Source organism: Epinephelus moara, chromosome 20, assembly GCF_006386435.1.
Source record: "Epinephelus moara isolate mb chromosome 20, YSFRI_EMoa_1.0, whole genome shotgun sequence".
Lineage (NCBI taxonomy): Eukaryota > Metazoa > Chordata > Actinopteri > Perciformes > Serranidae > Epinephelus > Epinephelus moara.
The window spans coordinates 26242171-26269332 of record NC_065525.1 but is presented as its reverse complement, the minus strand read 5'-3'; the positions used below and the strand labels follow the sequence as shown (position 1 = coordinate 26269332).

Genomic DNA, 27162 nt, shown 5'->3' with positions numbered 1-27162 from the left:
AGACTGTTTCGACGGGAGCTGTTTCCGAGGTCAAGAATTAATTATTAATACTCAACTTGTATTACTTTCATGGCCATCTTTACTATCAGCAATGATAACACTGTAATCACCAGGGGTATAACTGCGATCTGGGAACATGGTGACATTGCTACAGCAAAGTCCAATGGGGCAAGACAAACGACAGGTTGTAAACAAGCCAGCAGTTTAGCCAGATTATCTAAACCACTTTATTTGATGGTGAATCCAAAGTGAGCACACTTTAAATGAGGGAAATAATCCTTGCAGGAAAAGTAAGTATCTTAGGTCAAAGTTGAAGTAGGAAGTCTGTAAACTGTGATGAATGTTTAAAACTGACAGCTTGTGTCATCATTGAAGCATTTGTCTTTGTTTTCTCTTCCACATAAATTCAGGTAACCTGTGGGTATGACTCCTTTTAAGCAATATCTCAGACCTCTAGTTACTTTGGTGAGCGCAGTGTTATAATTACAACTAGAAGCGATGGCCAAAACTATGAAAATAAGACCAAAACTGGAGCCATCCCTCTGATACTAGAGGAGATGGTAGTCTGACCTTGGCATGATGAGCCTGCTGCTCAGTTTTACAATAAACCGAGCAGCTCTACAGTTGATCAGGGCTCTACAGGATGATTTAATTTAGTACTAGAGTGCAATCAGACACAGGAGTACAGAAAAAGAGAAGGAGTGCAGGAATAATTTCATTCATACACCGCTGATATGATCAGCTACTTACAAGGAGGAAGAGGTTTTCAACATTAATCACAGCGCACAACACATAAAGCAGACACCCACCCGGGCTTCCTCTCGTGGGAGACGTGCTTACAGTACGTGCACAGCGCAGGCGTGTACGTGTTTGTGTGTGAGTGCGTGGCTGCCTTTCAAAAACAAGGAGTTGCGAGGAGGACTAGCTGGACCCCACTGGCCCACATGACAGCTCTCCTCAGGCTGCCTAGTGTGGGGGCTGTTGTCCACATGACAGCAGAGAGAGGCAGGCTGTTCGGGCTGAGGACATTCCAGCCTTCACTGTCAGCCCCAGATGGAAGATACAGTCTCCTCCCTGCCTCATCAATTCTTCCACTGCCAATGGGCTGCTCTGCTCTGCGGGCTTCATAGAGACACAGACACACCAGCAGCAACGGCCTCTCCCATGTCCCTCATGAAACTGCAGGTCAAATATTTACTCTGTCCTCCTTGTGTTTCTTTTTGAGTGCCTATGTGTTGGTGCAAAGTACACTATTAATCACGACGAGGGTCAAAATAGTGGTGGTACATGCATAGTGATAATGCCTTAAGTTCATGAAACAGAATTAGCGCAGCCACGCCCATGCAAGCACATTTAATACTGTGAACAAGATCACTTATTTGTGTCTGACACCATTAGTCGCCAAGCAAACAAATTCAATCAGCTGAGTAAATATATCACTAAAAGCCCTGCTGACAAACTAGGTCTGTCCGAAGACCTGTCCTAAAATGTCAAGGCTGTCTTTGCGTCATACCTGCAAACTGCAATACATTTTACACCATCTACCTAAAAAAAAAAAAAAAAAGCATGACTAATGCCTGGAGCCACAAAGACAAACAGTAATGAGAGCTGTGGCCAGGCAGCGCTGAAAAACTGGGAGGGAAAAAGCAGTGGTTTTCTTAAAGAAAGGGTCTTTCCTGGGACGCTCTTGCCCAGAAAAATTCAGTCATAATCACAAACACACACAGGACAGACTGAAGGCAGTGAACCAGCTCCCACTCAGTTCCCACTCGGGTCATGCAGCAGGCAGCGGAGGTCTGTGAGGTGGCGTCCTGGCTCCCACGATGCAGCTGTCCTCCTTTTCTCGCCATTCCAAAGTGCTGTGTGTGCTGTTGTTCCCGCTTGGGCCCCCGTCCAGATTCAGAGATTCAACACTGCCAATTGAGCTCTGGGGGACTAAAGTGTGCTGTAATGTATTTACTATCCCAGTTGGCAGCCTTGTTTTGTTGTCCTTGAATGACCGATTCCCATAGCTTATGCACGGGTGACATCATAGCCCTCCGCGGTATGCGAGCTGTATACTCAGCAACATAGCTGCTAGCCTGCCTCGCCTTGCTCAGTTTGCATCTATGATTCTGGTTGGGGGGGGGGCACAGGCAAGGGAAAGGGGGGAGGAAACTTGGGTGTAACCTGTGAGGAAACAGCTGTTGGAAATGAGGTAGATAACCTTTCTAAGCATGTATTCACAAGTTTTGATCGGGGCATAAATATCTTCGCTTTGTCTTTTTTTAGTTTGTGCAAAACACGCTCAGCAACTAGATCATGCCTTGTGTCATGAGTGCAGAACGAGAGCGGATCCCCTCTCCTCTTTTACCCCCTTCGGAGGACAAAGTCACCCATTACAAGCTTTAATTCACAGCAGGAACACTGAGCCAATGTTTCCTCTGTTTGCGATTCAAGAACAATTTGTACTGTCTGGAAAATGCACAAATTTGAATTCCTGACTTTGGTCACTCTGCACAGCTGCAGATTTAAAGGGCCCAATTCACCAGAGTAAACAGCAGTCATGCATATAAACAAGCCTGGGCTTTTTTGCCACAGATTTTAACAGCGGAACCATGGTGGTAATTATAAGAGCATCACATTTGAAATAACACAAAAAACCACAACAAATAGCATTTCAATTCTGACTGCCATATTGATTTTATTAGCCCGACTGCATGGGGAGTAATACACTGGGTGTCTTTAATAGATAGAGAAGGGAAACCTGGCCAGAGCTGGATGGTTACACCGCGCTGTTATGTAGGTGGTCTTTGTGTAAAAGACGACCATTTACTTCATTCAAATGGGTGTTAGGGGGTTGATGATGGGATGCCAAAGAAAACCTGGAAGTGTTTTGGTACTGGGACCAGAGCTTGAAATAGCTCCAGAGTTTTTTTAGAGGGCCAGTTCCACTCATACATCGTTTAACCACAGGAGCACAAACAAGCTGATAAAAGAGATGGCCAACGGCGTCTACTGAGGAGCCAGTCATTATCACACAGCAGGTGAGCAGCAGTGGGCTGATGGAAAACATACTCATGTGCACAGGACTCTGGGTTCACCTGACTACCTTGACTCAGAAAAACCACTTGACTGCTCTTTTGGGATGTGCTCAGAGAAAAGAAAGAAAGTTTTGATCCTTAGCAGTAAAGCTCGGACTTCAGTCACCCCTCCCTTGTTTTTTTTTTTCAGTATCCACCATCAATATAGCGCCAGCAGCCATGCAAGCAGGCCATAAAAGGGTCAGTAGCGTGATGTGTCAGTGTGATTTAGAATCAGGTTACGGAGGGGAGGGGGGACTCTGCTATAACCTTCCATACAGGAGAAAGAAGAAAGAGCCAGTATTCTAACCCAGCCTCTGGCACCTGAACACGCACAGGGCCAACGGCCTCTCGGATGCTCTTCCCCGTGCTGGGGCGAAACTGAGACCAACCCTCCACCTGAGACTCCCACACATTGGCCTGACTGTCAGGAGAGAGGGCTGTTGGGGCCCCAGACTGGGACCCTGCCCATATGTGGTGATGTGGTGAGGGCTTAGGGGTGGGCTGGGGCTACTCTGCCCTAATTGGCAGTGGAAGATTAGGTCCTCCTGTCTGTCTGTCTGTCTGACCCTCTGTCTAGCATCTGTTCAGAGATAAATGCCAATATGGCCGCACTGTACCATTAAAATTCAGAAATGATAAAATGTCACATCATATCATATAAAAGCATAAAACTATACCTCTAACTTACATAAAAATACAGACAAACATAACAGAGGCTGCACAGATTTGCATCACTGCTGCCTAATGTGATTAATCACATGACGTACAAATGCACCGGGCTACGCGTACAAGTGTTTTCATAACATCCTGGAGAGGAAGAGACTGCAGACAAAACGCACTCTGATCCTATCACAGGACACAGTGTACCAGAATGAAAAAGTAGAGTCATGCAGTGGTGTTGTGATGGAGCTTACAGCGAGTTCTCTGGACATATGCACCATCTGGTGGACAAAAAGAGAAACCTCCTCTGCCTCACAGAAAAAAAACCCAAATAAAAGTGGGAGTGCTGAATAGTTATGCGCTGTGTGGAGTTGGCCGGCTTTGATGTACTGCTGGCATTAAAGGGAATGACTTCAGGGCAGGGATTGCAGGTTAGTAATCATGTCTGTCTGCTCGTCTGCAGTGGTCGTACCCAGAGTTAATGACTAGGTTGGTGTTTACATGCCGAGAATAGGAAACTTACATGCTCATAAAAAAGCACGAGAAAAGACGGAAGACAGAGAGAGGAAGAAAGGAGCAGTTTGCGTAAGAGTATCTGTGTTTGAGAGTGAGAAAAAGAGGCAGAGAGAGACGGAGTTGGCCGGCAGCCCACGCAAATGACAAGTGAGTTCCACCCACTGAGTCAGATACAGAAGAGTGCCGTGACTACTAAGACTGGTTGTCAAGGAGATCCACTCTATTTGTCAATTAAAGGAACTCCATGTGAGGATTACTCTGACCTCGAGAATAAGCAACGCATCCGGAGTGGGAGCACTGGCATCCGAACGTGCAGAACAAGACAAAAACAAGAGTCACTCAAACAAAGCGGAAAATCAACACTCCCTCGCCTCGACATAACACAATCAATATGCTCCACGCAGCACCACATCACAGGTTCCTGTGAAAGAGGCAAACGCACAAACAGACACACCTACTGTAACGAGCTAAATTCAAGCAGTGACTTCAGAGGGAGACAATAACACGCAGGCTTGAGTGATTTGATCAATGCTCAGTAAGTCAGGAGAAGCAGCCTGCTGTCCACTTTCCCTCCACGTTGGCCACTCCCTGATTCCTGCTGCCAACTGGCCTGTTTTAATAATGGATCACAGGTAATTAGACTGCTGTCTCATACATAATTCATCCTGAGAAGGACAGGCAGACCACTCGCCCTCATTCTTGCGATCTACCCACTTAAAGTTAAAGCAAAGACTGCCTAACTATTACCTAATGCACATTACAGCAGGTGACACTTTTAAGAAAGGCTTTATCATATCCCACATCTCAATCTGCGGATGCCACCTGCTCTTCTGTCAGGGTTTTGTGATGATGCACAACTGCTTACCTTGCTCTCGCTGCTGGTCTCTCTGCTCCATGGACACCAGTGCAGAGAAGTGAGCCTGATCGTAGGCCAGGACCAGAGGGGAGCAGTGACAGCGACTCGGAGGCACCTCCAGAGGCAGATAGAGCCCTCCAAACGGGATGGGAGCAAACGCTGGAACACCATATCAAGTGTTAATCCGTTGCTTATGTTACGGTGTTGTAGAAAATCAAGGAAAGATGCAGTCGGCCTACCTTCTCCTCCTGAGTCTCTGAGCATCGTGTCAGCCACCACTACAATCGGCCTGCGTAACACATGGGCCAGCACAAACACATGGAACTCCTCCAGACTCTCATAAACCGGATCCTCAGAGTTATCCACCCTGCGAGAAAACAACAACCATTTAACACAGTGGGATCATGGGACATTATGACGTTTCCTGAACTGGCATTTACTGATGCGAAAACATCTGCCAAAACATTAAATATTCGTGCTAATCATGTGCCTGCGTAATCTAATCTGATCCATTTGGATCCATTTTGTCCTCTGGCTACCTTTAACAGACACGTACAAAGATCCATCTGTTCCTACATGTGTTTGAATGAAAGAAAGCGGCACAGAGAGAGAGAGAGAGAGAGAGAGAGAGGGAGAGAAAAGGCAGAGGCAGAGCTCTCAGGCATGCAACCACCAGGGAACCAGAGGATGTGCAACAATTAAGTTGTCAGCCACACAAACAGCCACGCTGCCAAATTCACTCTAATAAAGAGCCTCTTAATATGTGAATCCCACTCATCCTATTTAGGGGCTCATCTCACACTAGGACCATCAAACATCCCTAACCTGATTACTGCATTACAGTCAAACTCAATGAGAGGTTAAAACCACCAGAGTAAATGAGTAAATTATGCTCTTTAATGGGTTATTTTCAGTGATAGAGGGCTTCACACTGGACGTGTCAGCGCTGGGGGAAACACGGCGAATAATTGTAAAACGACAATGCAGAGACGTACTGCTGCTGTCACCTGGAAACAGTCTCTGCATGGTTTGTCGTGAGGCTTTTACATTCAGCGCTGAGCGAAGACGACCTGCCTTAATCACATTTTATGTAATTAAATGACATTTCAGTCAACAGCAGACACCTTAATGAGTTTCTCTGTTCATCATAGCTGTTTTTTTTCCTCCACCAGATCAGCTGCTATGCATGTGTATTTCAGTGAAAATGGAAACAAAAGACAAGCCACAAGGTTTCTGTGCGTGGGAGGAGGAAACTAGAGTTAGTTTCCAATCTGCCTCTGTAGCCTGAGATAAACCCACTCTTACACTTGTTTATGCAACACGGGAGGGGAGGGGAGGGGAGGGGAGGGGAGGGGAGGGCAGCGGAAGGGGGGAATCACATCACCTGCTGCAGCTAAAAGCAGCAACCCACAGCTCAGGGGGAGGCTGCTTCAGCACAAATGATTAATACTGATGGCAGCCAGTAGATGGCACAGTCTCACACCGTCTAGAGCTGCGACAAATCAAGGAAGCAATTTGAAAGAGCAACAGTCCGAGTGGGAACAATGAGTTTCCCTGACAAATCCATCTTAGTGAGAAGGTCACTTTTGTTTTAATTGTGGGCCTCCTGCAGCGTTCGAACGCGCAAGGCATTAAAACACAGCAGGAGAGTAGTAATGTGTGATGTGGGATGAGAGCTGCGCCGCTCGCTATTGCTGCTCTGTTGTGTTCTCAGTCTTATACAGTGATTATGGAGCAAACATTGCTGGATTCTAGTTAAAGGGATGTGTTGTGTTTTGGGAGTTCAGAGCGTGTAGGCTGGCGAGGGGGGGTAAATGTGAGTGGAACAGCTTACCCTCCACTAGTGTTGCCGTTTTTGCTGAGGTGAGTGCGAGGCTCACTGGAGGCCAACTTCAGCAGCTCGTTCCACTCTCTCTCCCACTCTTCCTCGGTGTACACCAGCCCCGACTGCACAAACACACACACACACACACACACACACACACACACAAATGGAAACTCTGATGAGCACGTGCAGATGCTCACCCACACAATCCTTATTGTTATTCATTTTGCATCTACAAGGTTATCTCCTGAAGCTTTATGCATCTGCAACATGTGGGAACTGTGTGTCATATTTCTGCTCCTTAATGGATAGTTTGATAAAAGAAACAGACAGGGATTATGGGTAATTAGAGAAAGGTGGATGACATGCAACAAACCAGGACGCCGCATTTACACAGAATGCGTCTTAGATCACTGGGCCACCGGGACGCCCCAGGCATTTTTAAAACATGAGCATCTGGACTACTTCTTTGCCTGAGCTATCTTTGGTGACACAATTTTTCTAATAGATTGGCAAATACTTTAATCCATGAACATCAAGAGAAGGGAGAGGAAGTGCAGAGGATTTGACAGAATTAACACGGCTACTAATGCACACTTGGTATCATAGACAGACTTATTTTCCTCGCAGCAAAAATCCAAATGTGGTTACGAGTGGCTCATTCCTCCGCTTGCTTGTATGGATTTGTGTCATTAGAGGAAAGAGGATGCGATGCATTAACTCTCCCGACCTCCTTGTTCTGTTGAGTTTGCTGCCACCTCCACCTCCTCTTCAGAGCGTCTCTCTCCGCACCGCTCTTCATCATGGTGTACAGGGATTTCCTCAGCATCAGGTCTCTGTCATGGAAGCCCCACATCCCTGATCAACACAGACCCATGACACCGTTACTGCATGTTAACACTGAGGACGTAAAACAATCCCAAACTATTTAATCATTTTGAGATGACCTCAGCTCTTTAACTTCCTGTCTAAAAATGTCTTTCATCACTCATCAACAGGCCTTAGTTGTCTGACTGTCAGTGTAGATCACATTAGCTCTGTTGCTCCAGCAGTCCTCACACTGGGGAGTCAACAATCTCCTTCGGCACGGACCTGAATGTGCTGTCAAACCCCTGAACCCTGCAGCTGACAGTTTCCTGCGATGTATAGGTCAGTTATCTCTCTCCCTTTGCTTCCTTTTCTCCCTCACTCCTCCTGTCTCACTCCCTCCTCTGGATTCAGCAGCTGTGACGCAGCATCATCACTGTTATCATTACTCGCACAGTTGTTTTTCACACGATCATCATCATCATATATTAGATATACTGTAGCTCACCTAAAGAGGCAGCATGCAGAAGGCAGTTCCCGTCCCCTGTGGTGGCCAGAGGAAGCAGCTTCTTACAGCTGGTGCACATGGTGGACCACCAGTTCAGACGACCTGCACACACATAGAATAAAATAAGGTCACGAATTCTGCACAGAAGGCAGCAACCACAACATCAATCCATTTTAAATTCAGTGCTCTCTTCATTAACTTAAATTAAAACACACACAAAGAAATGATAATAAGATCCCAGCGTCAAACTTATTTGTATAGCCCAATATAATGTCTCATTGGGCTTTACAGGCCCACGACATTTACTCCTAACCCATCCAACATCTCTATAAAGAGGAGAATACTAGCAACAAATAGAAGTCGTAGCACATAACAAAAACAGAAAACTATGGCAGTTCAAGAGGTGTTTATTCCACAGGCGTCTGGGAATCTAACAGAAACCATAGGTGGGGGAAAAGAAAATCAAAATAAATTAAAACTGTTCTCTTATCAATAACAGAAATACAACAACAGTAGGTTTATAGCAAGTCTATTTTAGATATAACAAGAACATTAAATAACTCCAAATTATTATTATTATTATGGCCCATTATTACTCAGTTTAACAGATACAAGCACTCCTTCATTCCTACTGCCATCTCTCTTTTGAATGCAGGGCAGTGAAGCGTCATACTTAGCGTCATACTTTTGGCTGGTTGCTATGATCAAGATGAGTGATCACTGATGGCTGTTGTTGTAGACCACTGTTGTTTCAGATCACTGTCTTTGGTTCCCCCCTCATCCCCCTGATTTATGGGTATTTATATTCTTATGTGTTCTCCCGTGTCTTTTTTAAGTATGTTTTTACTTGCTGTGCAACTAATTGCCCTCTAGGGACAAAATAAAGTTGAAGTTGAAGTTCTAAGCCCACGAAAAAGTTCTGTAGCAAATTATTTTTAATTATTTATAACATTGTTAAGAGTAACTATATTCATTAAAAGTATTACAGTGTAATTAGAGTCATTTTGGGTTTAGTTTTTATCCTAATTCTATTATTTTAGGCATGGGATATTTGTGTAAATCTTGTTAAAGGGACAGTTCACCCTAAAATCAAAAATATTCTCCTCTTACCAGTAGTGCTATTTATCAATCTAGATTGTTTTGGTGTGAATTACAGGGTGTTTGAGATATTGACAGTAGAGATGTCTGCCTCCTCTCTAAAATATGAGTTCTTTTTGGTACCTGTTGGCTGTGTTGCCACCTCATCCTAAGAAATCACCACACAGCAAAGCGCTGCTGTTGGAGAGCAGGTCAAACTTGAGCTGCACCTGTGAACCGTATCACTGCATAGAAGGAAGCGAAGCGTGCATTTACTCATGGACAAGGCTCGTGCTTGTGAATGCTTGAGATGTAAACATTAATGGCGTCCTTCTCAGCTGAGCTCAGTTGCAGTAGCTGAGCTAGCAGTGGATGCACGCTTCCCTCTGGTGGGTGTAGTATGGTGGGGAGAAAGTTGTTCCTACATGAAACTGCTCACAACAAGGTCTGTGAATTATCTTGAGTAGCCAGGTCATGATTTCTCTGCTGTTGAGAATGTATTTTTGTGGCTCTTGAGCACCACAAGCCGAGTGCAGTCTAGTTCCATTATATTTGAGAGAACTCACACCAAAACAAGAACTGTCCCTTTAAATCATGACTAATTTTATCCGTCAGATTCGGTAAAAAACATCTGTGTTAGAAATGTGACTACTTCTCAGATACTAAAAGACGCATTCAATTGTGCATCTAAACTCTGCGCAAATCACTCCGATATTTCAATGTAACTCAGTGTCTTCTCGTCTCATGGTCCTGGTGCAGGTACCAGTGACGGCCCATTGGGAACAGTTAGTAAACAAGCTTAATTAGCCTCAATAGCTGAACTTTGAAAGCAGTGATTAGCACAGCCCATATGCTTGCACACACCTTCACATAACAAGCAGTCCTTAAAAAGAAAAAGAAAAAAAGAAAAAAAAACCTCAAGTGAACATCTTCCTCCTCACTCTGACTTTTACAGTATCTCCACTTTCTGCTCCATCACCGCCCTGCCAGTGTCCCTGAGGGAGAGACGACTGCTTCACAGGCCCTGGGCTCGGCACACTGCTTTACTGCAGGCAGCCTCGGCGCTCCAAGCCTGGGGTGATCTGACTGCATCATTTATTTAACAACAGTAAACACAGAAGAGTCTCTGAATGATTTACCCCTCAGTGTGGACGGGCTCAAAATGCAGATGTTTGTGCATTTCTCTTTTTTTCTAAGCACTGGATATTAAAGTTAATTTTGTGGAAAGTACTATCACGTCCCAGAGTGTTTAATGGTGTTACATCCGAGAATGATTAACACCAGCCAACCATGAAGTGAGGCTACTACACAACTGGTTGTTGTACTTTATTTTACCTTTTTCCTAATTGCAGAGATACATATTTTATAGGGGAATTTGTGATGCATATAATTTGGATTAAATTCATGACAGTGCTAAGACTTTTACAACCGTAAATCTTTCACTTCTAACTTGAGATCAGACACCATCTTCTGGCTAAATCACTGTTAAAATATATTTATGAGACAGATTTATGTGTTTATAAAATACAAAAATATGAATGTCAATATAGTTAATTCTCCCAATGTTCCTCTTAGTTGATTGTTCCCAGATTGTTGAACAGAATTAGGTGAGAAAGGCTTTACGATCCCCGCAGTCTGTGTGTGGGAAAATCCGCAAGAAGATTTGAAACTTCGCTAACTAGTTTCTCCCCGTTAGTTCAAAGCTTCAGCTGGGAGATGAATCCATTGGGATCCCGGAGGCTTTGAATTAGTTGTTGTCGTCTTGCTTTCCAGATGATGCTTCTCCTCTGATCTGCTCTGTCTCCCCCCTCTCAGTCTCACCCTCCACGTCTCTGTCTACATTACTGACTTTCACTGGCATTTCTCTTTGCTGCTGCTCTGTGGGCCTCCTGCGTATCAATGTAATCTAAATAAAGAATACACTGAAATGCATCAGATTCTGTTACATATCTCGTATCAGTTGTAGGAGAAGCACTCTAACAGGATGTATTATATGATATTATATCCTGTAGTACTCACCAGCCTGCTCCAGAGCCATCATGGTGGACTGCTCGATCAGGTCTCTCTCTATGAAGCTCCTGAAATCCTCGCTGTACACGCTGAGGTCTGGTAGCTGGAATGTGTAGATGGGCATCTCAAGAGGGAACTGCTCGCTGGTACACTCGTTGGCCACCTGCAGCCGCGCCAGGGAGACGATGGCAGAGCTGGCGTGGGAGATCCCGCGGGACAGACGCTTCTCTAGAGGGGGGAGAAGAAGTGAGAATTGGATGGATGAGAGGGAAGCAAGGGAAAACAGTTGAGGTCATCAACAGGCAACGTGGTGCAAAGGCGGCCCTCGTACCTTGTGCATTGTCCTCCTGCTTCTGTGCACACGGCTTGTCGATCTTACTGACATGGGTGGGCGTGTCACGTGTCTCTGGCTGTTTGTAGTAGCGGCCCTCATTGAAGACCTGCGGCAGGTTGGCAGTGTGGACCTGCCTGAGCTCCTCGTAATCATTTAGAGCAGCACTGAGGTCCCAGTTTTTACCTGCGGGACACAAACAAAAGGTCTGGTTGACTGCACATCAGCACTGATTATGTGTATCAAGAGTAAATGTGTGATACTGGAAGGGCTTTGTATTGACTTTTTCTGATTTTCACTCAGAAATATCCAGAATTTCTGAACAATTAGAGTTTTTCACCAAATATTATGTTCCCACGCATCAAAAAATTGTTTTTCTGGTGCAACAGGACACTGTTCATTGCAGTTTGTAGTAAACAGGATTATCTCATGATGAGTAAATCGTAATATGCTACTAGTATCAGAAAGGGAAAAGAAACTGGGGATAAAATGCAAAGATATTGTCAATATTGTACATTAATGATATTTGGAAAGTGTCCACAATGATAGTTTGTTTTGTTTGCAGATTATACAAATTTCTTTTGTTCTTGCAAAGATGTTTTTATACCTTATTTTTTTTTCAAGCCCATTTTAATATATATAGCTTATTTGCTTTTTAGTTTACAATTCATTACAAAGAAAATTTAAAAGGGGAAAATAAAGAAAAATATGAAAGACCAAACAACCAATACATTCACAGTATAATAATGGTATAATAATGATAGAGAAAAAAGGGAAAGAAAATCACTATTAACCATCTCACACACTGTACACATTTTTATACATTAAGTACAATGACAGTATAGTTAAAGTCTCCCATCTTCTATAAGCCACCTTTTCTCAACCACATCTTCCCTATTCCTTATTTTGTGAGTCTCTTTCTCCATGAATTTTACTTCTTGAATCATACTTTTCCATTTTATTAAATTTGAGGTTAGTTTTTATTCCACCCTTTGGTTATTTGTTTCAGTGCTGTGATTCTCAAGATTCTGAATTGGTGTTTTCTCTAGTTGACTAAGAGTAGCTGGAGGTTTTCCCAAAATGATGTGATGTGCTCTGCTTTTCATTTTATTTCATTCATTCAGTCATAAATTTTTAGTAAACCCTTATCCTCTTGAGGGTCACGGGGGGGCTGGAGCCTATCCCAGCTGATATTGGGTGAGAGGCGGGCTACACCCTGGACAGGTCGCCAGACTATCACAGGGCTGACACATAGAGACAGACAACCATTCACGCTCACATTCACAACTACGGCCAATTTAGAGTCACCAGGTAACCTGCATGTCTTTGGACTGTGGGAGGAAGCCGGAGTACCTGGACAAAACCCACACTAACACGAGGAGAACATGCAAACTCCGCACAGAAGGGCTCCCCCACCTCAGGAAAGAATGTATAAAAGAAAATGTTTTTGGTAATAGAACACACCGAAACCACATATAGACAAAAACGTCCATTGCAAGATTGCACAAAACGAAAGCCACCGTCAATCTAAATTCGTTACACATATTGTATCGTTCTTTTATGGTTCCATACATGACCTACTGTGTGGAGGTTTGGGGAAATACTTACAAAGCAATTGCAAATCTGATTTTTAAGCTATAAGAGAGCTATACGAATTGAAAAAGAGCTGATTATCATGAACCACCCTACAAATTATTCATAAACTCGCATGCTCACAAATTTAGAGATTTGTTGGACTTTAAAGCTGCACAATTAATGTTCAAAATAAAATGAACACACTTCCAGATTGTATCTAGACGTTGTTCCAAATTAGAGAGTCAGTATGAACTAAGAGGAACTTGTATGCTTACAAAGCAAAGATAAAAAAAAAAGATGTGTAACAGTCAAAGGTGATAGAATAAGAAAGGAAGAAAGGATAAGAAAAAGAACTGAAAACATGCAACACACTTACTAGATTTAAAAAATACATTTAAAATAATATGACTGACAAATATAAAAGCAAGTTATAAACATCAGTGTGTGTGTGGGTGAATTTTTATTTTGGACTTAGGTATATATCATATACATATATTTTGTTTTGCTTGTTTCTTTCAATTTCGTTGTATAAATCTAAAGAAAACAGTACAAAACATTTAATGTAAAAATAATAATAAGATAAGCTAATAAGCTAAACAATAAGCTAAGGCTCATTTTAATTTTGGACCTTGGGGTGTTTATGATATAGATATATTTTGTTTTGCATGTTCCTTTCATTTTTTCTTTTGTTTCTTTTTCTTTTCTTTCATTTTTTCCTTCATTTTTCTGTCATTTTCGTTGTATAAATCCAAGGAAAACAGTACAAAACTATTTATGTAAAAAGGGTAGGTGCAATAAGCTAAGGCTTCAGCCAACACCTTTTCGGTCAGTAAAACTTGCTTTGTTTTGTCACTGCATCAAAAGTAATGACTTACTATTGTTATTTATTATTGTTACCATCTTAATTTTTTCTTTTGTGTATTTGAGTTTTATCAGTTGGAAAATGATCGTAATAAACTACACTAAAACATTTGCCTCTGCAGATTTTTGGATTACTCTTTTCTTAATATTTGAAATAAATACTGATAAATTCCCAGCTCTATATGAATTTTAAATAATGAGCCCCAACAATAATGGTACATATGTATGTAGCTCATATGGAGCAAAGCCACAGGCAGTAAAACATGCTGCATCATAATAACTGAGATTGAGATTGGGTGGTGCCACAGCAGTGAAGATAGTGAGGGGAGACAGATCCTTTAACAGAGTGACAGCAATATCCTGATGTGCAGGAGGGTCACACACACTGGTAACACGCCATCAACACACACACATGCACACACAGACACAGTTGTCTCCTCTGGGTGCTGTCTCTCCAACAGAGATCCCTCCCAGGTCTAAGAGACACAAGTCAAGCCTCAGTCTTATTATAACTCAGCGTGTCTCCTCATGATGCCACAGGAACTATCTCCAAAACAGTCCTTATAAAACTCACATCAGCCGCAAACAGTCAGAGGGTGCCTGCGTGTAATCTGAGCATGTTTACCAGACAGGGTCCATTAATGGACTGCCTGTGTAAGAGACCTGGAGGAAGTTGTCCTCTCCCAGACTTCCAGACATGATCATTCTCGGCAGTCTGAACATGAAACCTGGCACCGCCGGTCACTGTCTCTCACACTGATCAATGCAAAACTGATTCTACTTTACTGAGCTGCACACATCCAGGAATACAACTTAAGGTTCAGCAACACAGCCACTCTGCACCTAATGCACGGTCTTTAAATGCTTCTGCATTAGCCTACTATTACTGTGGCATGGGAGGCGTTGTTCGAGCTCCTTCATTTGTAATGGCTGTCGTCAGCAAAAGGAACACTGATAAATTCATCTGCAGTATGAACATGCATTATCCCCATCTATTAGAAACACAGCAGCTTCACTGGACCCCTTTTATTCTTCATTAAAGGACTTTAAATTAAATCAGTTGCATAGGAAGGTTTTTACATACAGTACAGAGACAGCAGAAGCAGCTCTTCATGAGCAAGCTTTACTAACTGATTGATTCTTTAATTAAAGGTCCAGTATGTAGGATTTAGGGGGATATATTGGCAGAAATGGAATATAATGTAATAAGTATGTTTTCATTAGTGTTAATTCACCTGAAAATAAGAATCGTTGTTTTTTTGGGAACAGGTTCTCGCCCACAGAGATCGCCATGTTGCACTGCCATGTGTCTACAGTAGCCCAGAACAGACGGACTGGTCCTGCTTAGGGCCATTTGCATATTTGCATGTTTGCATCGACCACCATACTTCTCAGCCCTTTGCAATATTAAGTGTTGGAAAAACACTGATTTTTTTAACATGAAACTGCTATAATGTGTGTTTTTACCGGTTTAAATCATCAGGTACATTTGTTTTGGAGAGAAACAGACCTCTGCAGATAATATGGCTCCCACAGGATACCCACACATTTTAATGGACAAAGATTCCAAGCTTTTCCATGCCTTTTCAAGGACCCATGATAAAGTTTTTTGGTTTTTTTTGGCCCCACTTGTTTGGCAATTTTCAGACAAATCAGATCAAACGCTATTTAAACATAATTTCAGCTAGCTGGCATACAGGAAGGGGGAGAAAGTGATGAAACATATGTGATGGTAAACAAAACGTTGTCACACATCAACAACATATTAAAGCTATGGTTAGTCAGCAGCTACAGGAAATTCATTTGCTGTAACATTAAGTGGAATGTTATCCATGGAAGATTATTGTGACAATGTCCCTATACAAAACAAAATTACATGAACTTTCCAGAATTTTTTAATTATTTTGACTAATTCCATGACTTTTTCATGACCATGGGAACCGTGCTCCTCATTTAAAACCTCCTTAATGTCTGGTTCTAAAGTTAACAGAGAAAAAAGGTGAGCACCCATTAGCAGGTGCTGTGCTAGTGGCCCATCTACAACGAGACAAACACCATCGGATTTGTAACTTTTTAATCACCGGGTCTGTTTGTTTTGGAAGAAGGGACCTCTGCGGATAATTTGGCTCTTGGTAAAAACCTCCTGAAGGTCTGGATCAGAAGAAAAGGTGGGCACACATTAGCAGGTGCTTGTCGCAGACAGGTCAAACAGCATTGTACTGATTTTAATTACGTGGTTTGTATCTTTTGGAGAGGAAGAGACCTCTGTGGATAATTTAGATCCCTGTGAAAACCTCCTGAACAATCAACATTGAAGGAATTCTTACTGGGAGTTCATGCTTGGCACATGGGGGAAATAAGTTAATCATTATCACCAAAATTAGGTTGTTAACCTGTTCCATAAAAACTAAACACACTCACTGCAGAACTCAAAAAATGTCCTGGTTCTCAATAAATTTGACCCATTCTTCAGTACATAAATCAGCCTCTAGGGGGAAGCACCACATGTGACTCTGTCACATCTCTCTGTCTGCCTCTCCGTCTTTCTGCTCGCTCCTCACACCATCCTGACTCAGACCAGAGGGACACAGAGCAGCTGATTGATGCAGGTCTGAAGAGCTAAGCTAACACCAGAGAGAAGCAGCAGGCGTGATACTGAAATAGGACATCCAGGCCCCACGTCTGTCTTGTCTTGAGTGCAGTGTCTTGTTTGGTGTCTGTTAGTGTCACAAGTATGCCCCTGTGGCTTTGTGCCAAAGCAGAATCAGAAAAAAAAATGACTGAGAGGGAGGGAGAGACAGACACCCAACACTTTAATTCTTTTATCAGACTAGACACCCGCTGCATAATACACAGGCAGAGACAAAAAAAACCAAAACATTTCCAGGACACACTCTGCAAGGATTTCATCCCCTAATGGAGGTCTGATTTGTGTGCAGCATGCTGTTATTCCTGTAGACTAAACTGTATCTGTATTCAGGGTTCAGCAGTTCTTTGCTGCAGTTTGCTGGAATGCAATGTGAAACAGCCTGACACTGAAATTGCTTCATACTTGGAAACAAAAACACAAACATCACTTTTACTGTCTCTAGACATCGGAGCCAATTCAACTGACCATCAAGCAGCTTTCTGTTGCCGTGTGCACTTTTGCTCTCCTGTGTTTTCCCCCAAAGTGGCACTGTATGTAAGCTATACAAGTGCCAGTAGCACTCTGCTCCTCAATGAGTTCCAATGAATGGGCACAAAGCTCTCCCTGGGGAGTGCACTCGTAAAACCGTCACACTGGCCTCTAAATCAGCAAGCTGGCTCACTGTTGTGGGGCCCCTGTCCTCTCCTCCCCTCCTTTGTTTCCTTTCTTTTCTTCTCCCCTCATTTCCTCTCCTCATCTGTCCTTCCCTCTCCCCTGTGTGACCGCAGCACAACAGGGCGGAGCTGATCAAAACAAAAATTCCCACGTATTACGTATACATGTAACACGTTGGTTGATAACAGGGATGCACCGATTCATCAGCCGAACATCGGTATCAGTCAGTATTTTCCTTGTTGACTGCCATTGGCCTATCGGCACATCAATTTTGCGCAGGCAAGAAAGTAGTCGTCCCAGGGACAATAGAAAACATGTTTTCCCAGGGATCTTCCCCGGGATGCCATCAGGATGAAAGAACGCAGTAAACTCACCTTTGACGCGTCAGGGAATGCACCCCGTCAGTTCCCTGATAATGCCATATTGTGAACAACAAATTCACGTTGAAATCAGCAGCTAGGTAACGTTAGCTGTTAGCAGTCATTGGCCGCAACTAACCTTTTATTGAGGTTGCATCACCTCCTTTTATACAACCTGTTCAAGGCAGCAATATAATATGTTCTTTGGGGGAATGGGAGACAGAGCTGTCTCACCTTTAAGCAGGCAGCATTGGAAGTAACAGCGCCAAATTAACTTCTGTGTAAAAGGGTAAGGGACTGTAGATGGGACAGGTGTGATGTTTTGACGACGTGTTATGTGTGTGACCCACCGCCGGGAGATTTAAAAAGCAGCTAACAGCAATTAGCAGCTAATTCCAAGAAGAAGAAGAACAGCAGATGAAAATGTCTACAAACTGGGAAAACAATGAGGTCCGGGAGCTTCTTACCCTCCGAGCAGAAGACTAGATCAGCTGCCATAGAACAGAGAAGGTAAGTTTATTCTATTTAATTTTACTAATTTAACCTTTATTTAACCAAGAAGTCAGCCAATTAAAACGTATTTCAAATGCAACAAACAGAACATGTAATAAAACAAAAAAACACAATAAAACGACAACTATTCAAACATAGTGGCCTCTCAAGAAAAACAAGCACATGTCTCTGTCACCACATTCTTAAATTCCTCAATGGATATAGTGTTTCTAATTTTAGATCTTTTTGAATATTGTTCCATGTCCATGGTGCAGAGTAGGAGAATGCAGTTTTCCTCAGATCTGTTAAAACTTGGGGTACATTAAAAAGCAACCACCTAGAGAAGCGTAGCTGGTAACTACCAGAGCTGACACACAGAAGGGTGCAGAGGTAGGCTAGAAGTTTGCCCAGTATTGCTTTATAAATAAAGATATACCAGTGCTGGTGTGTGCAAATGGTTAGTGATGTCCAACCCACCAAATCATAAAGAATGCAGTGATGAGTAAGTAACTTTGCATTTGTAATAAAACATAGAGATGCGTGGTATACCGAATCAAGGCTATGTAAAATGGAGGAGGTTGCATGCATATACAATATGTCACCGTAATCAATCACAGAGAAGAAGCTTCCACAGGTTATTTCTACGTGATTAATTGTAATTGGTAAGTGATTGTTATTACCATCTTATGCCGTTGTTATTGTTTAGAAAGTGCTGCAGATGCTATGTTTCATGTCACACTAGAGATCGACACTGTTGTGTTACATTGTTGTGCCCATCACGATTCTTTTGCTTTCGCGATACCAGCATGCTGTCTAAAATCACACACTGGCGTAGCATGATGCCGTTGTTGTTTGCTTCTATGTAAAAATACAAAGGTCTGCACACTGTAGCTCCTTTAAGTGCAATTTATTGGCACATGCACAATTAACCGTTCAAGCTAATTGCTCTTCTTCAAACTTAGCTAAATGTGCAAAGACGCCATCTTTAAATATATATGTTAGGGTCACACGGTAGTCACATGATGATGCAGGTGAGGTTCCAAACATCAGGCCTGATTTTTTATATGTGCTCCGAGGATGTGCCAATAAATTGCACTTAAGGGAGCTACATGCAGAGTCCAGCACCTGCCTTTAACAGATCTGGATGTGCACGTCTGCTATGTCTTTTAAAATATCAAGGTGGTGTAAAGTAGGGACTCTGAAGCGGAGCTGTAACTCAGTCTCTGTGTCTCTTGAGTTACATTATGATGTGTTCAAGCACTAGTCAGTAAATTGACAAGTGGGCGAAGATAAATTATGACGTTATCATGATGTGTTCAAATGTAATCTTGTAAAATTTAGTTTTTGGCAATAAACTTAAATAAATACAGCTATTTGAAGGAAAAAAATGTCTATGAATGTGTATAAAATAGATATTAGAGGGAGAATTATGATATATTATATATAATAAAAAAAGGCTATTAAAGCAGTCGTTTTAAATTAATGTTTTTAATGTGAAAGGTTACATTAAAGGTTATTTTATAAATATGATTTCTGAGTGTGTGCTCATTCACAAGTAGTGTCATGAAGGACTGAATGACTTTAAAACAGTTCAGTTATTTTTCTAAAATGAAGATTTCTTTGTTTCCCTGGCACAACAGGGAGAATAAATAACAACAACAAAAAAATAAACAACAACAACAACAAAAAAAACACCAGTATCAGCTATCAGACAAATTGTCATTTTAAAAATCTTGGGGGTGCAAGACAATAATGGTCTCTTACCTTCCAGCAGGTCTCTTGCCAGACCCGGTTCTGCCCCCGTGGACCGAACAAAGTCTGACAGGACCGCGTCCATGTCCAGAGTCATGTGATCATGTGTGTGCGCTGCCCAAGGTGCAGCGGTGGCCTTGGTGGACGCCAGCCTTCACGTTCTCATCTGAAAGAACACACCATGTTACAGTAAATCCATTTCAGTCACACTTTTAAAAACCCCTCACTCACTAACCCCCCCGTGAGAACACAGAGAGCTGGACGGCCCCTCTCTCTTATTCTAATCCCAGCCTGCAGTGTCGGCCTGCTCGTACTGATGTGTAATGCTTCATGGGGCTGATAGTTAATAGTTCTGTGAATAGCACTCCACTCCCAGTGCTCCTCCCAGCTCTTGCTAACAGTCATAACATAATATCCAGCAGCACAGATGTAATATCAACAACACAGCCAGAGGTCGTATCCAGGACACACCTGCCTATCTCCAAAGCCTTTGGCCCACCGCCCATGATCATAACAACACTAACCCTCTTCCTGCCACTGAGTGTCAACCAGGGGTTTCTGGGTATGATCCAGCATCTTAAACCACATCCGTACTCTGAGCTGGACAGTGAGGAAGGGTGCCTAGCGACTGTTTGTGGAGCCACTCAGTGCGATGTTATTTAGTATGATCAAATGATCAACAAGCGCTGCCTTGTTAGGTCATAAATAACACTTCTAAGATGCACAAGTCGTTCCCTCCCTCGGCCCATGGAATGAATGAGTCCATGCATAGCTTTCATTCCACTTGAGGCTGTGTGGGTGACGGAGGAACGGAGTTCAGAGCATTGTCAGTGAAGAAACAAACACCCACAGGTTTGCAGCTCTGACACCGGGCCTCTGTGTGCACACCGGAGGTTTGAACGCTGCTCAGGGCTCTGGCTTTGCCCTAAAGAGGAGTCATAGCCTGATGGAGACTTTCAGATACTCTGCCCACGCCTTTGAGCAGTAAGCAGAGGCTCCAACTCTCAGTGTGCCACATGACATGAGTGTCCGTCAGGTTTTGGCTCGGTGTTGTGAACCGACAGACACTCCGATCTGGAAATAGAGCTGATGCAAAACAAATGCTGTTGTGTCCTGTTTCGGAGGCTGGGGAATATTAGCAGTTAGGACATCATGGCATATCTTTAACTGACCATGACAGAACAATCTCAGTTGGTGTTATCATCACATGAAAATTAAAAGCTCACGACTAAAGAAAAACAGACAGCTGAGCATTGCTCGGTTGTCGGCATCAGAGAGAAAAATATCTTTGTTCAAGACCCAGCAACTTTAGTCTTTATCATGTGCATTATTAATGAGTCAAAGCTGCACTTAAGCTGTAGTTTAGCTGACCTACTTACTGTCAGCCATTTGCATTGTGTTGCATGTGCATTATTGTACTGTAAGAATCAAAGCACATGTAAACTACAGGAAATACAGGGTGGTCAGCTGGAGCGGTTGCAGCCAGGAGTTTGTCAGAGATCATGAGATTATGGTTGATGCATATTGTGTTATCAGATCAATGGTGACCTGAAACGACTTGCTGGGGAAGACTGTCTTCTTTATCTATCTTAGACATCAGCTAAATGTTTCTTTATGACATAAAAAGAAAGGCGAGCTTACTTATTTATCTTACAGGGAATCAAAAAGACTTGAAAGTCAGTCTGTGAAGTATTTGCGTCCTCTGAGGACCAAAGAGACAGCATATGTGCACATAATTACACTCTAACTCAGTACAGAATGAGAGGCTGCCCGTCAAGTGAGAGTCACAGTGCTGCTTTGCAGGTCAGAAAACCTTGAGTGAAGTGGAGTGGAGCGAGACACAGAAATAGCTGAATATTAAAAGTCATGACCTCATCTTTTCCCTTAAGAACAGCCCTTTTCAGATGGCTTTACCCGTGGGAGGTAGTTATGACTCAGAAACACCATAATGCATATTTTTCTTTGTGACGTAAAGCCTGGGACTGTCCAGCTTCCCTTCAGTCATAATGACGATTTGCATATTTGTCACACGCATGATATCTCAGGCTTCTGCTAAATATAGAGGCATTACAGCAGCACAGAGAACTAGAGAAAATATCTACTTTAAAGGAAAAGGCTGAGGGTTTTCTATGTTTATCTAATTTTTCTCAAATCCAATGAAAAGACCAGAACCAACAATGTTATAGTTTATCTATTAAAACTTTCTGACTCCACTACGACACCAGCTGCTCTCTGTTCCAAGCTTGTTTGTCCCAACTAAATGTAAAGCTTAAAAATCACTCAATATTCTACAGTAATAGTTTTATAGTTACAGTACAGTTTAAAGTTGTATAGTTTTATAGGATTATATAGTGCATTTCTAAGGGACTATTTTCAGTCGTGGATTAACACATATTTAGTGTAATAGCGAATATGGCACCAGGAGCTGTGGTGAAATGTAAGCGCATTTACTCAAGTACTGTGCTTAAGTGGGGCGGCACAGTGGTGCAGTTTTTAGTATTGTCCTGGTTTGAACCCCAAAGTGGGGGAGCCCTTCTGTGCAGAGTTTGCATGGTCTCCCCGTGTCAGCGTGGGCTTCCTCCCACAGTCCAAAGACATGCAGGTTAGGTTAACTGACTCTAAATTGTCAGTAGGTGTGAATGTGGCTGTGAATGGTTGTCTGTCTCTGTGTGTCAGCCCTGTGATAGTCTGGCGACCTGTCCAGGGTGTACCCCACCCCTCGCCCAGTGTCAGCTGGGATAGGCTCCAGCCCCTCTGTGATCCCCAACAGGGTGATTACGGAAAATGAATGAATGAATGAACTGTACTTCTGTACAGTTGTGAGGTACTTGTGGGAAATTTGTACTCCACTATAATTATTTGACAGCTATAGCTACTAGTTACTTGGGTATTTCCGTATTAGATACCTTTAAGGTATTTAACAAACTAACAAAGTACCAAGTAGTATAAACATTTTCCAGTCAAACAATAACCTGCATTTGACTGATTTTGTACCTATATCTAGTTGTGCTTGCAGCCAATTACCGCAAGTGTTCTTTGATTTAACGTGACATGCAATTGGACCATTCCCACAGCAGTTACAACCCATACAGTCTGTGGTGTGGTGAAGTCAAGGGCAGTGTATTTTGACAGAGGTTGCAACAAAATGTTTGAAAGTACAGCTATACCATACGCAGCTCCATTCACATGATGGGAATTGAATGAAGTAGGGGGAAAAAAGGCGTCAAACGAGGTGCTCTTTTGGTATCACTATTGCTTTAAAGGTACTGGTAATTTTTAAATGATACCCAGCCATACTAGTCACTTTGCTGATTTAGATTTTCACATGCAAAACACACGATCAGCTTATAAAATATGACACACTCCCACAAATTACTCAACACTACATAATGTACCACAAAACTTCAATTAAACGCCTATTTCCATTTAAACACCTAGTCCCCTTTATTAGCCTGGCGTGGCTACACATTTTGACATATAAACGCCTGTCTCAGTTAGACACCTGGTCTAACTGAGGTTCATAAGGGTCCTCAGATCAAAAGAATCACAATGTTTTTCATAAAAATCAATCCAAGTTGTGAGTTTTGTTTTAACAGGAGGAAGTGGTGTTGTGTCAGTATGCTGGGTGCCGTAATCTTTGAGTACAATAAGTCACTTGGTCTCTCATGTGCTGTCTGTTGGAGCTAGATCAAATGAATGATTCATAACTGATATGATATTCAAAGCCTAATTTTTAAACAAGTAATAGTCCTACTGGTTCAAATAAACAATTTGATCGTATTTCTCATCTTTGCCGAGCAACAGTTTTGTGTGAAAAGAATTAAAGGCCCGTCCCACATAGACCTCTGTCCTAAATATAGGCCTGTTGATTTTAGTGATTAAAACAAATAACAGCTGTAAACTGAAGTTTTACAGTAGTTGAAATTACCTCCAGCTTGACCAAGTATAAACAACGGTAAAATGCTATTCCCATTCTGTAACAATAATCCAATAATACAGTACTGGATACAGTATCACAATAACAGGGGCCATTTGCCTGGAAACAAATATTTTTTAAATTTGTTGCAGTGCATAAGGCAGACAATACTTCTGTACTGTAAGTTATTTGGAATGTAGAACTAAAATTGAGTATTTTTGCGCTTTAATATTTCTACATTTACTTCAGTAAAAGATCTGAGCACTGACCAGGACAATGTATATGGGATTGACTCAAAACAGACTACAGTGCGTGTTCCATCTAATGAAGGAACATGTTAGTCAGTGCAGCAGTGTGGCTCATTCATGTGTGATCTTAATAGTTTTAGAGTTATAAATCAGCCTACACAAGCAACACTTACTAAAAGGATCAATTCATTGTTGGTTTTGGTCTTTTCATTAGATCTTTTTATTGACTGGAAAATATAGAACACCTCCAGCTTTATCCTTGTAATGTTATTTAGCAGCTGTCAGCGACTGCGCTTCAACTTCCCTCTGCTAGTTGTCACACCTACTTTCTGTATTTTCGCTGAGGGTTGTTGAGAAGCCATCTGATGACCACGGGACTGTCAGGACCAGACGCAGCTCTAGTCCATGGCTTCAGAGGCAGCGGAGGAGAGGAAGACACCGGGGATGCAGAGAACCCTGAAACACAAACACAGAGAACACACTGAAAGTCATCATTCTCAAACAGAAAGTTAAGTCCTCTAGTTCTGATTGACTGAGTTCAATTTGAAGCTGCTGTGAAACACACGACCGACACACACCTGTGACTCCATCAGTGTTAAAATGCAAATCTAACTCACCCCTCAAGCCATTACTGTCATCACACGTCATTTAGAAACCCCTTGGTCCACTGATACTTTTACTTAAGTACTAACTTACATCACTTGATGTCACGCTTGAGTACTTTTAGACCAGGGTGGTGTGATGTGTGTAACTACACCTGCCAGCTGTAGCATCCCTATAAAGCTGCTTCACTTCTTCATCATAAACATTCCCTTAAACAGCTCAAACAGCCTGACGTTTACGCAGCAGCAGCACTTAAAAGCAGCACCATTTTTTCTACGACTCCTCCTTCTGACGGTGTAATCACATTTTCAGCTTCTCACACTAAGATGCAGGTGTTCATGTGACACCAACACTGACGCGGTAAAGAAAGTGCAGTGCTGGTCTCACGATCTTTTCTTTTACATAACGAAACGCAAACATGCTGATGCCGGTAAAGGCGGATAAGGTCACTGTTGGAGTTGTTGTGTTCCGAGATGATCCTGCACGACACAGCCGGCAGAGAATACGTCTTGTGTGGAGACAAACACACATGGAAACAGTGAGTAAAGAGCCATGCAGAACAACAGTGGAAACTCAGAAGACATTCTCCAACTGTCCCCGGTGGATCACGCCGACCAACGCCTCTCTCAACCCTTTCAGCAAAACAGTGGCATGTGCTGAAGAGTTAGTGTCAAGGCCCTCCTGAGTGGGACTGAAATATCCTTCAGTGGCATGCATAATTCACATGAACAGTAAAAAACGTTCATATACTGCATGTGTCCTCAATTTATCTGCACAATCTATCACAGCAACTTTAACCATAGAACTACCTTTGAAAGAGCAACTCTTTCACTTAAAATGACAGCAAGTCTTGAAGTGTGTAAAAAACAAAAAGCTCTTACTGACTCGAAACCCGTGAGTTACAGTATATGGAGTTTGAACTAGAAAGTTACGGATTAATTTTTGATATTATTTGGCCAAAACCAGGGGCAAACTGCGGCCACATGCAGCTATTCAGCTCCTCTCCAGTGTCTCCCTGTGGCTTTGTCAAGAAATAAGATGGAGATGAAAACAGTTAACAGCTAAAGTGATGGTATTAAGTATTATAATTACACAAAATTTGTTTCAGTTGTATTACCTGACATGCTTAAGCCTCCAAAGTCAATATGTGGAACGTTTGCGACTTAGTTTCTGTACCCTTACGTTCATCTTTGGGTGTACCCCACCTATAAAAGGGGTGTGTCCCACCTTGCCTCTCCCCTTTTGCTGTTGTGCTCAATGGGAGAGGTAAGCGACATTGCTCTTGTAGTAATTTCCGTGTTTTAGCGCTCTTAAGCTATGTTTATAAGTTCAATTATCAGCCTAAAATGACTGTATAATATGCTAACATATTCCTGTGTCGCCTAATTTGTGTAGGGTCATAATTGACAGGTTTTATTGTACTGAATTGAATGTAACATGGCCGTCCTTTTGCTGTTGTACTCCATGGGAGAAGGGCTCGAGTTATATGGTCGTGATTGACGTAGGATTTTGTTTTTACCTCTTGCTGTCAGTTGTCACGAGTACACGGAGATCGCGCCCAAAGATATCCACAGTCTGGGCCCCTTCATTCCAACACAACGCAGACAACACTAGAGTCCACCGGTTACACTCATATTCTCGATTTCTAAAAATATATAGCTATACACCAAATAAAAAATGTTTTTACATTTTGTCAACTGAAATGTGCAACTACGGCCTGGCGCCTTTTCTCCTACATTTTGCTGCCCCTCAATGGCAGCGGCTAGCTTTGAGTCCTCCCAGCTATGCTAGATGTGGATTCCAAATCTAAGAAAGAAAAAGTCTCAGAGGAAAATAGAGAATTTAATAGTGCGTGGACAGATTTGTTTGCTTTTACTGCCAATGCTGCAAAATTAAAGTACCAAAAAATGATAAACAGCACCCTATAGAGTGGCCACCTTGTGGTAACACATATTAATGAATGCTCATTTACATGCTGAAAGGCTAATGTAGAATATATAGGCTGTGTTTCCCACATTATAACGCTCAAATATGTTTTGCAGCTCCAGAAAGATTTAAAAATGTATTTATTTACTTTCCAAACATGGCTCTTTTGACTGTAAGGGTTGCTTGGAACAGCTATTACGAGCCTACTTCAACCATTGCCAACATGTTAGCGATGTCTATAACAAATGTTTTTAGCAGAGCTGGAAATAACACGACTATTCCACTCATGCAGAAGTTACTTGAGTAATATTGTCCTTAGCTGGTGTTGAAAAATAATTAAGCAGAAGTTGCAAAATAGAAATTTTCTGTAAGTGTCATAATGAAAGGCCCATGCAAATTCAAAAGTATCTCACACCTATTACACTCAGAGTTTGAGCTCCCAACTGGGCATTAATTTAGGGTCCCAACAAC

At 42.4% G+C, this 27162-nt stretch overlaps 1 protein-coding gene across 1 annotated transcript in view; it reads right to left on the bottom strand.

Moving 5' to 3' along the window:
• Positions 1 to 27162, bottom strand: part of otud7a (OTU deubiquitinase 7A) — a 52004-nt gene that overhangs the window by 6339 nt on the left and 18503 nt on the right. Inside the window, exons 2-10 of the mRNA XM_050073903.1 lie at positions 24489 to 24618; positions 20011 to 20164; positions 11656 to 11841; positions 11334 to 11552; positions 8238 to 8339; positions 7653 to 7780; positions 6932 to 7044; positions 5337 to 5464; positions 5107 to 5256 (exon numbers count right to left, since the gene is read on the bottom strand). Of these exons, the coding sequence (XP_049929860.1) occupies positions 5107 to 5256; positions 5337 to 5464; positions 6932 to 7044; positions 7653 to 7780; positions 8238 to 8339; positions 11334 to 11552; positions 11656 to 11841; positions 20011 to 20095 (1111 nt within the window). The 5' untranslated portion in view covers positions 20096 to 20164; positions 24489 to 24618. The remainder of the gene's footprint in view (positions 1 to 5106; positions 5257 to 5336; positions 5465 to 6931; positions 7045 to 7652; positions 7781 to 8237; positions 8340 to 11333; positions 11553 to 11655; positions 11842 to 20010; positions 20165 to 24488; positions 24619 to 27162) is intronic.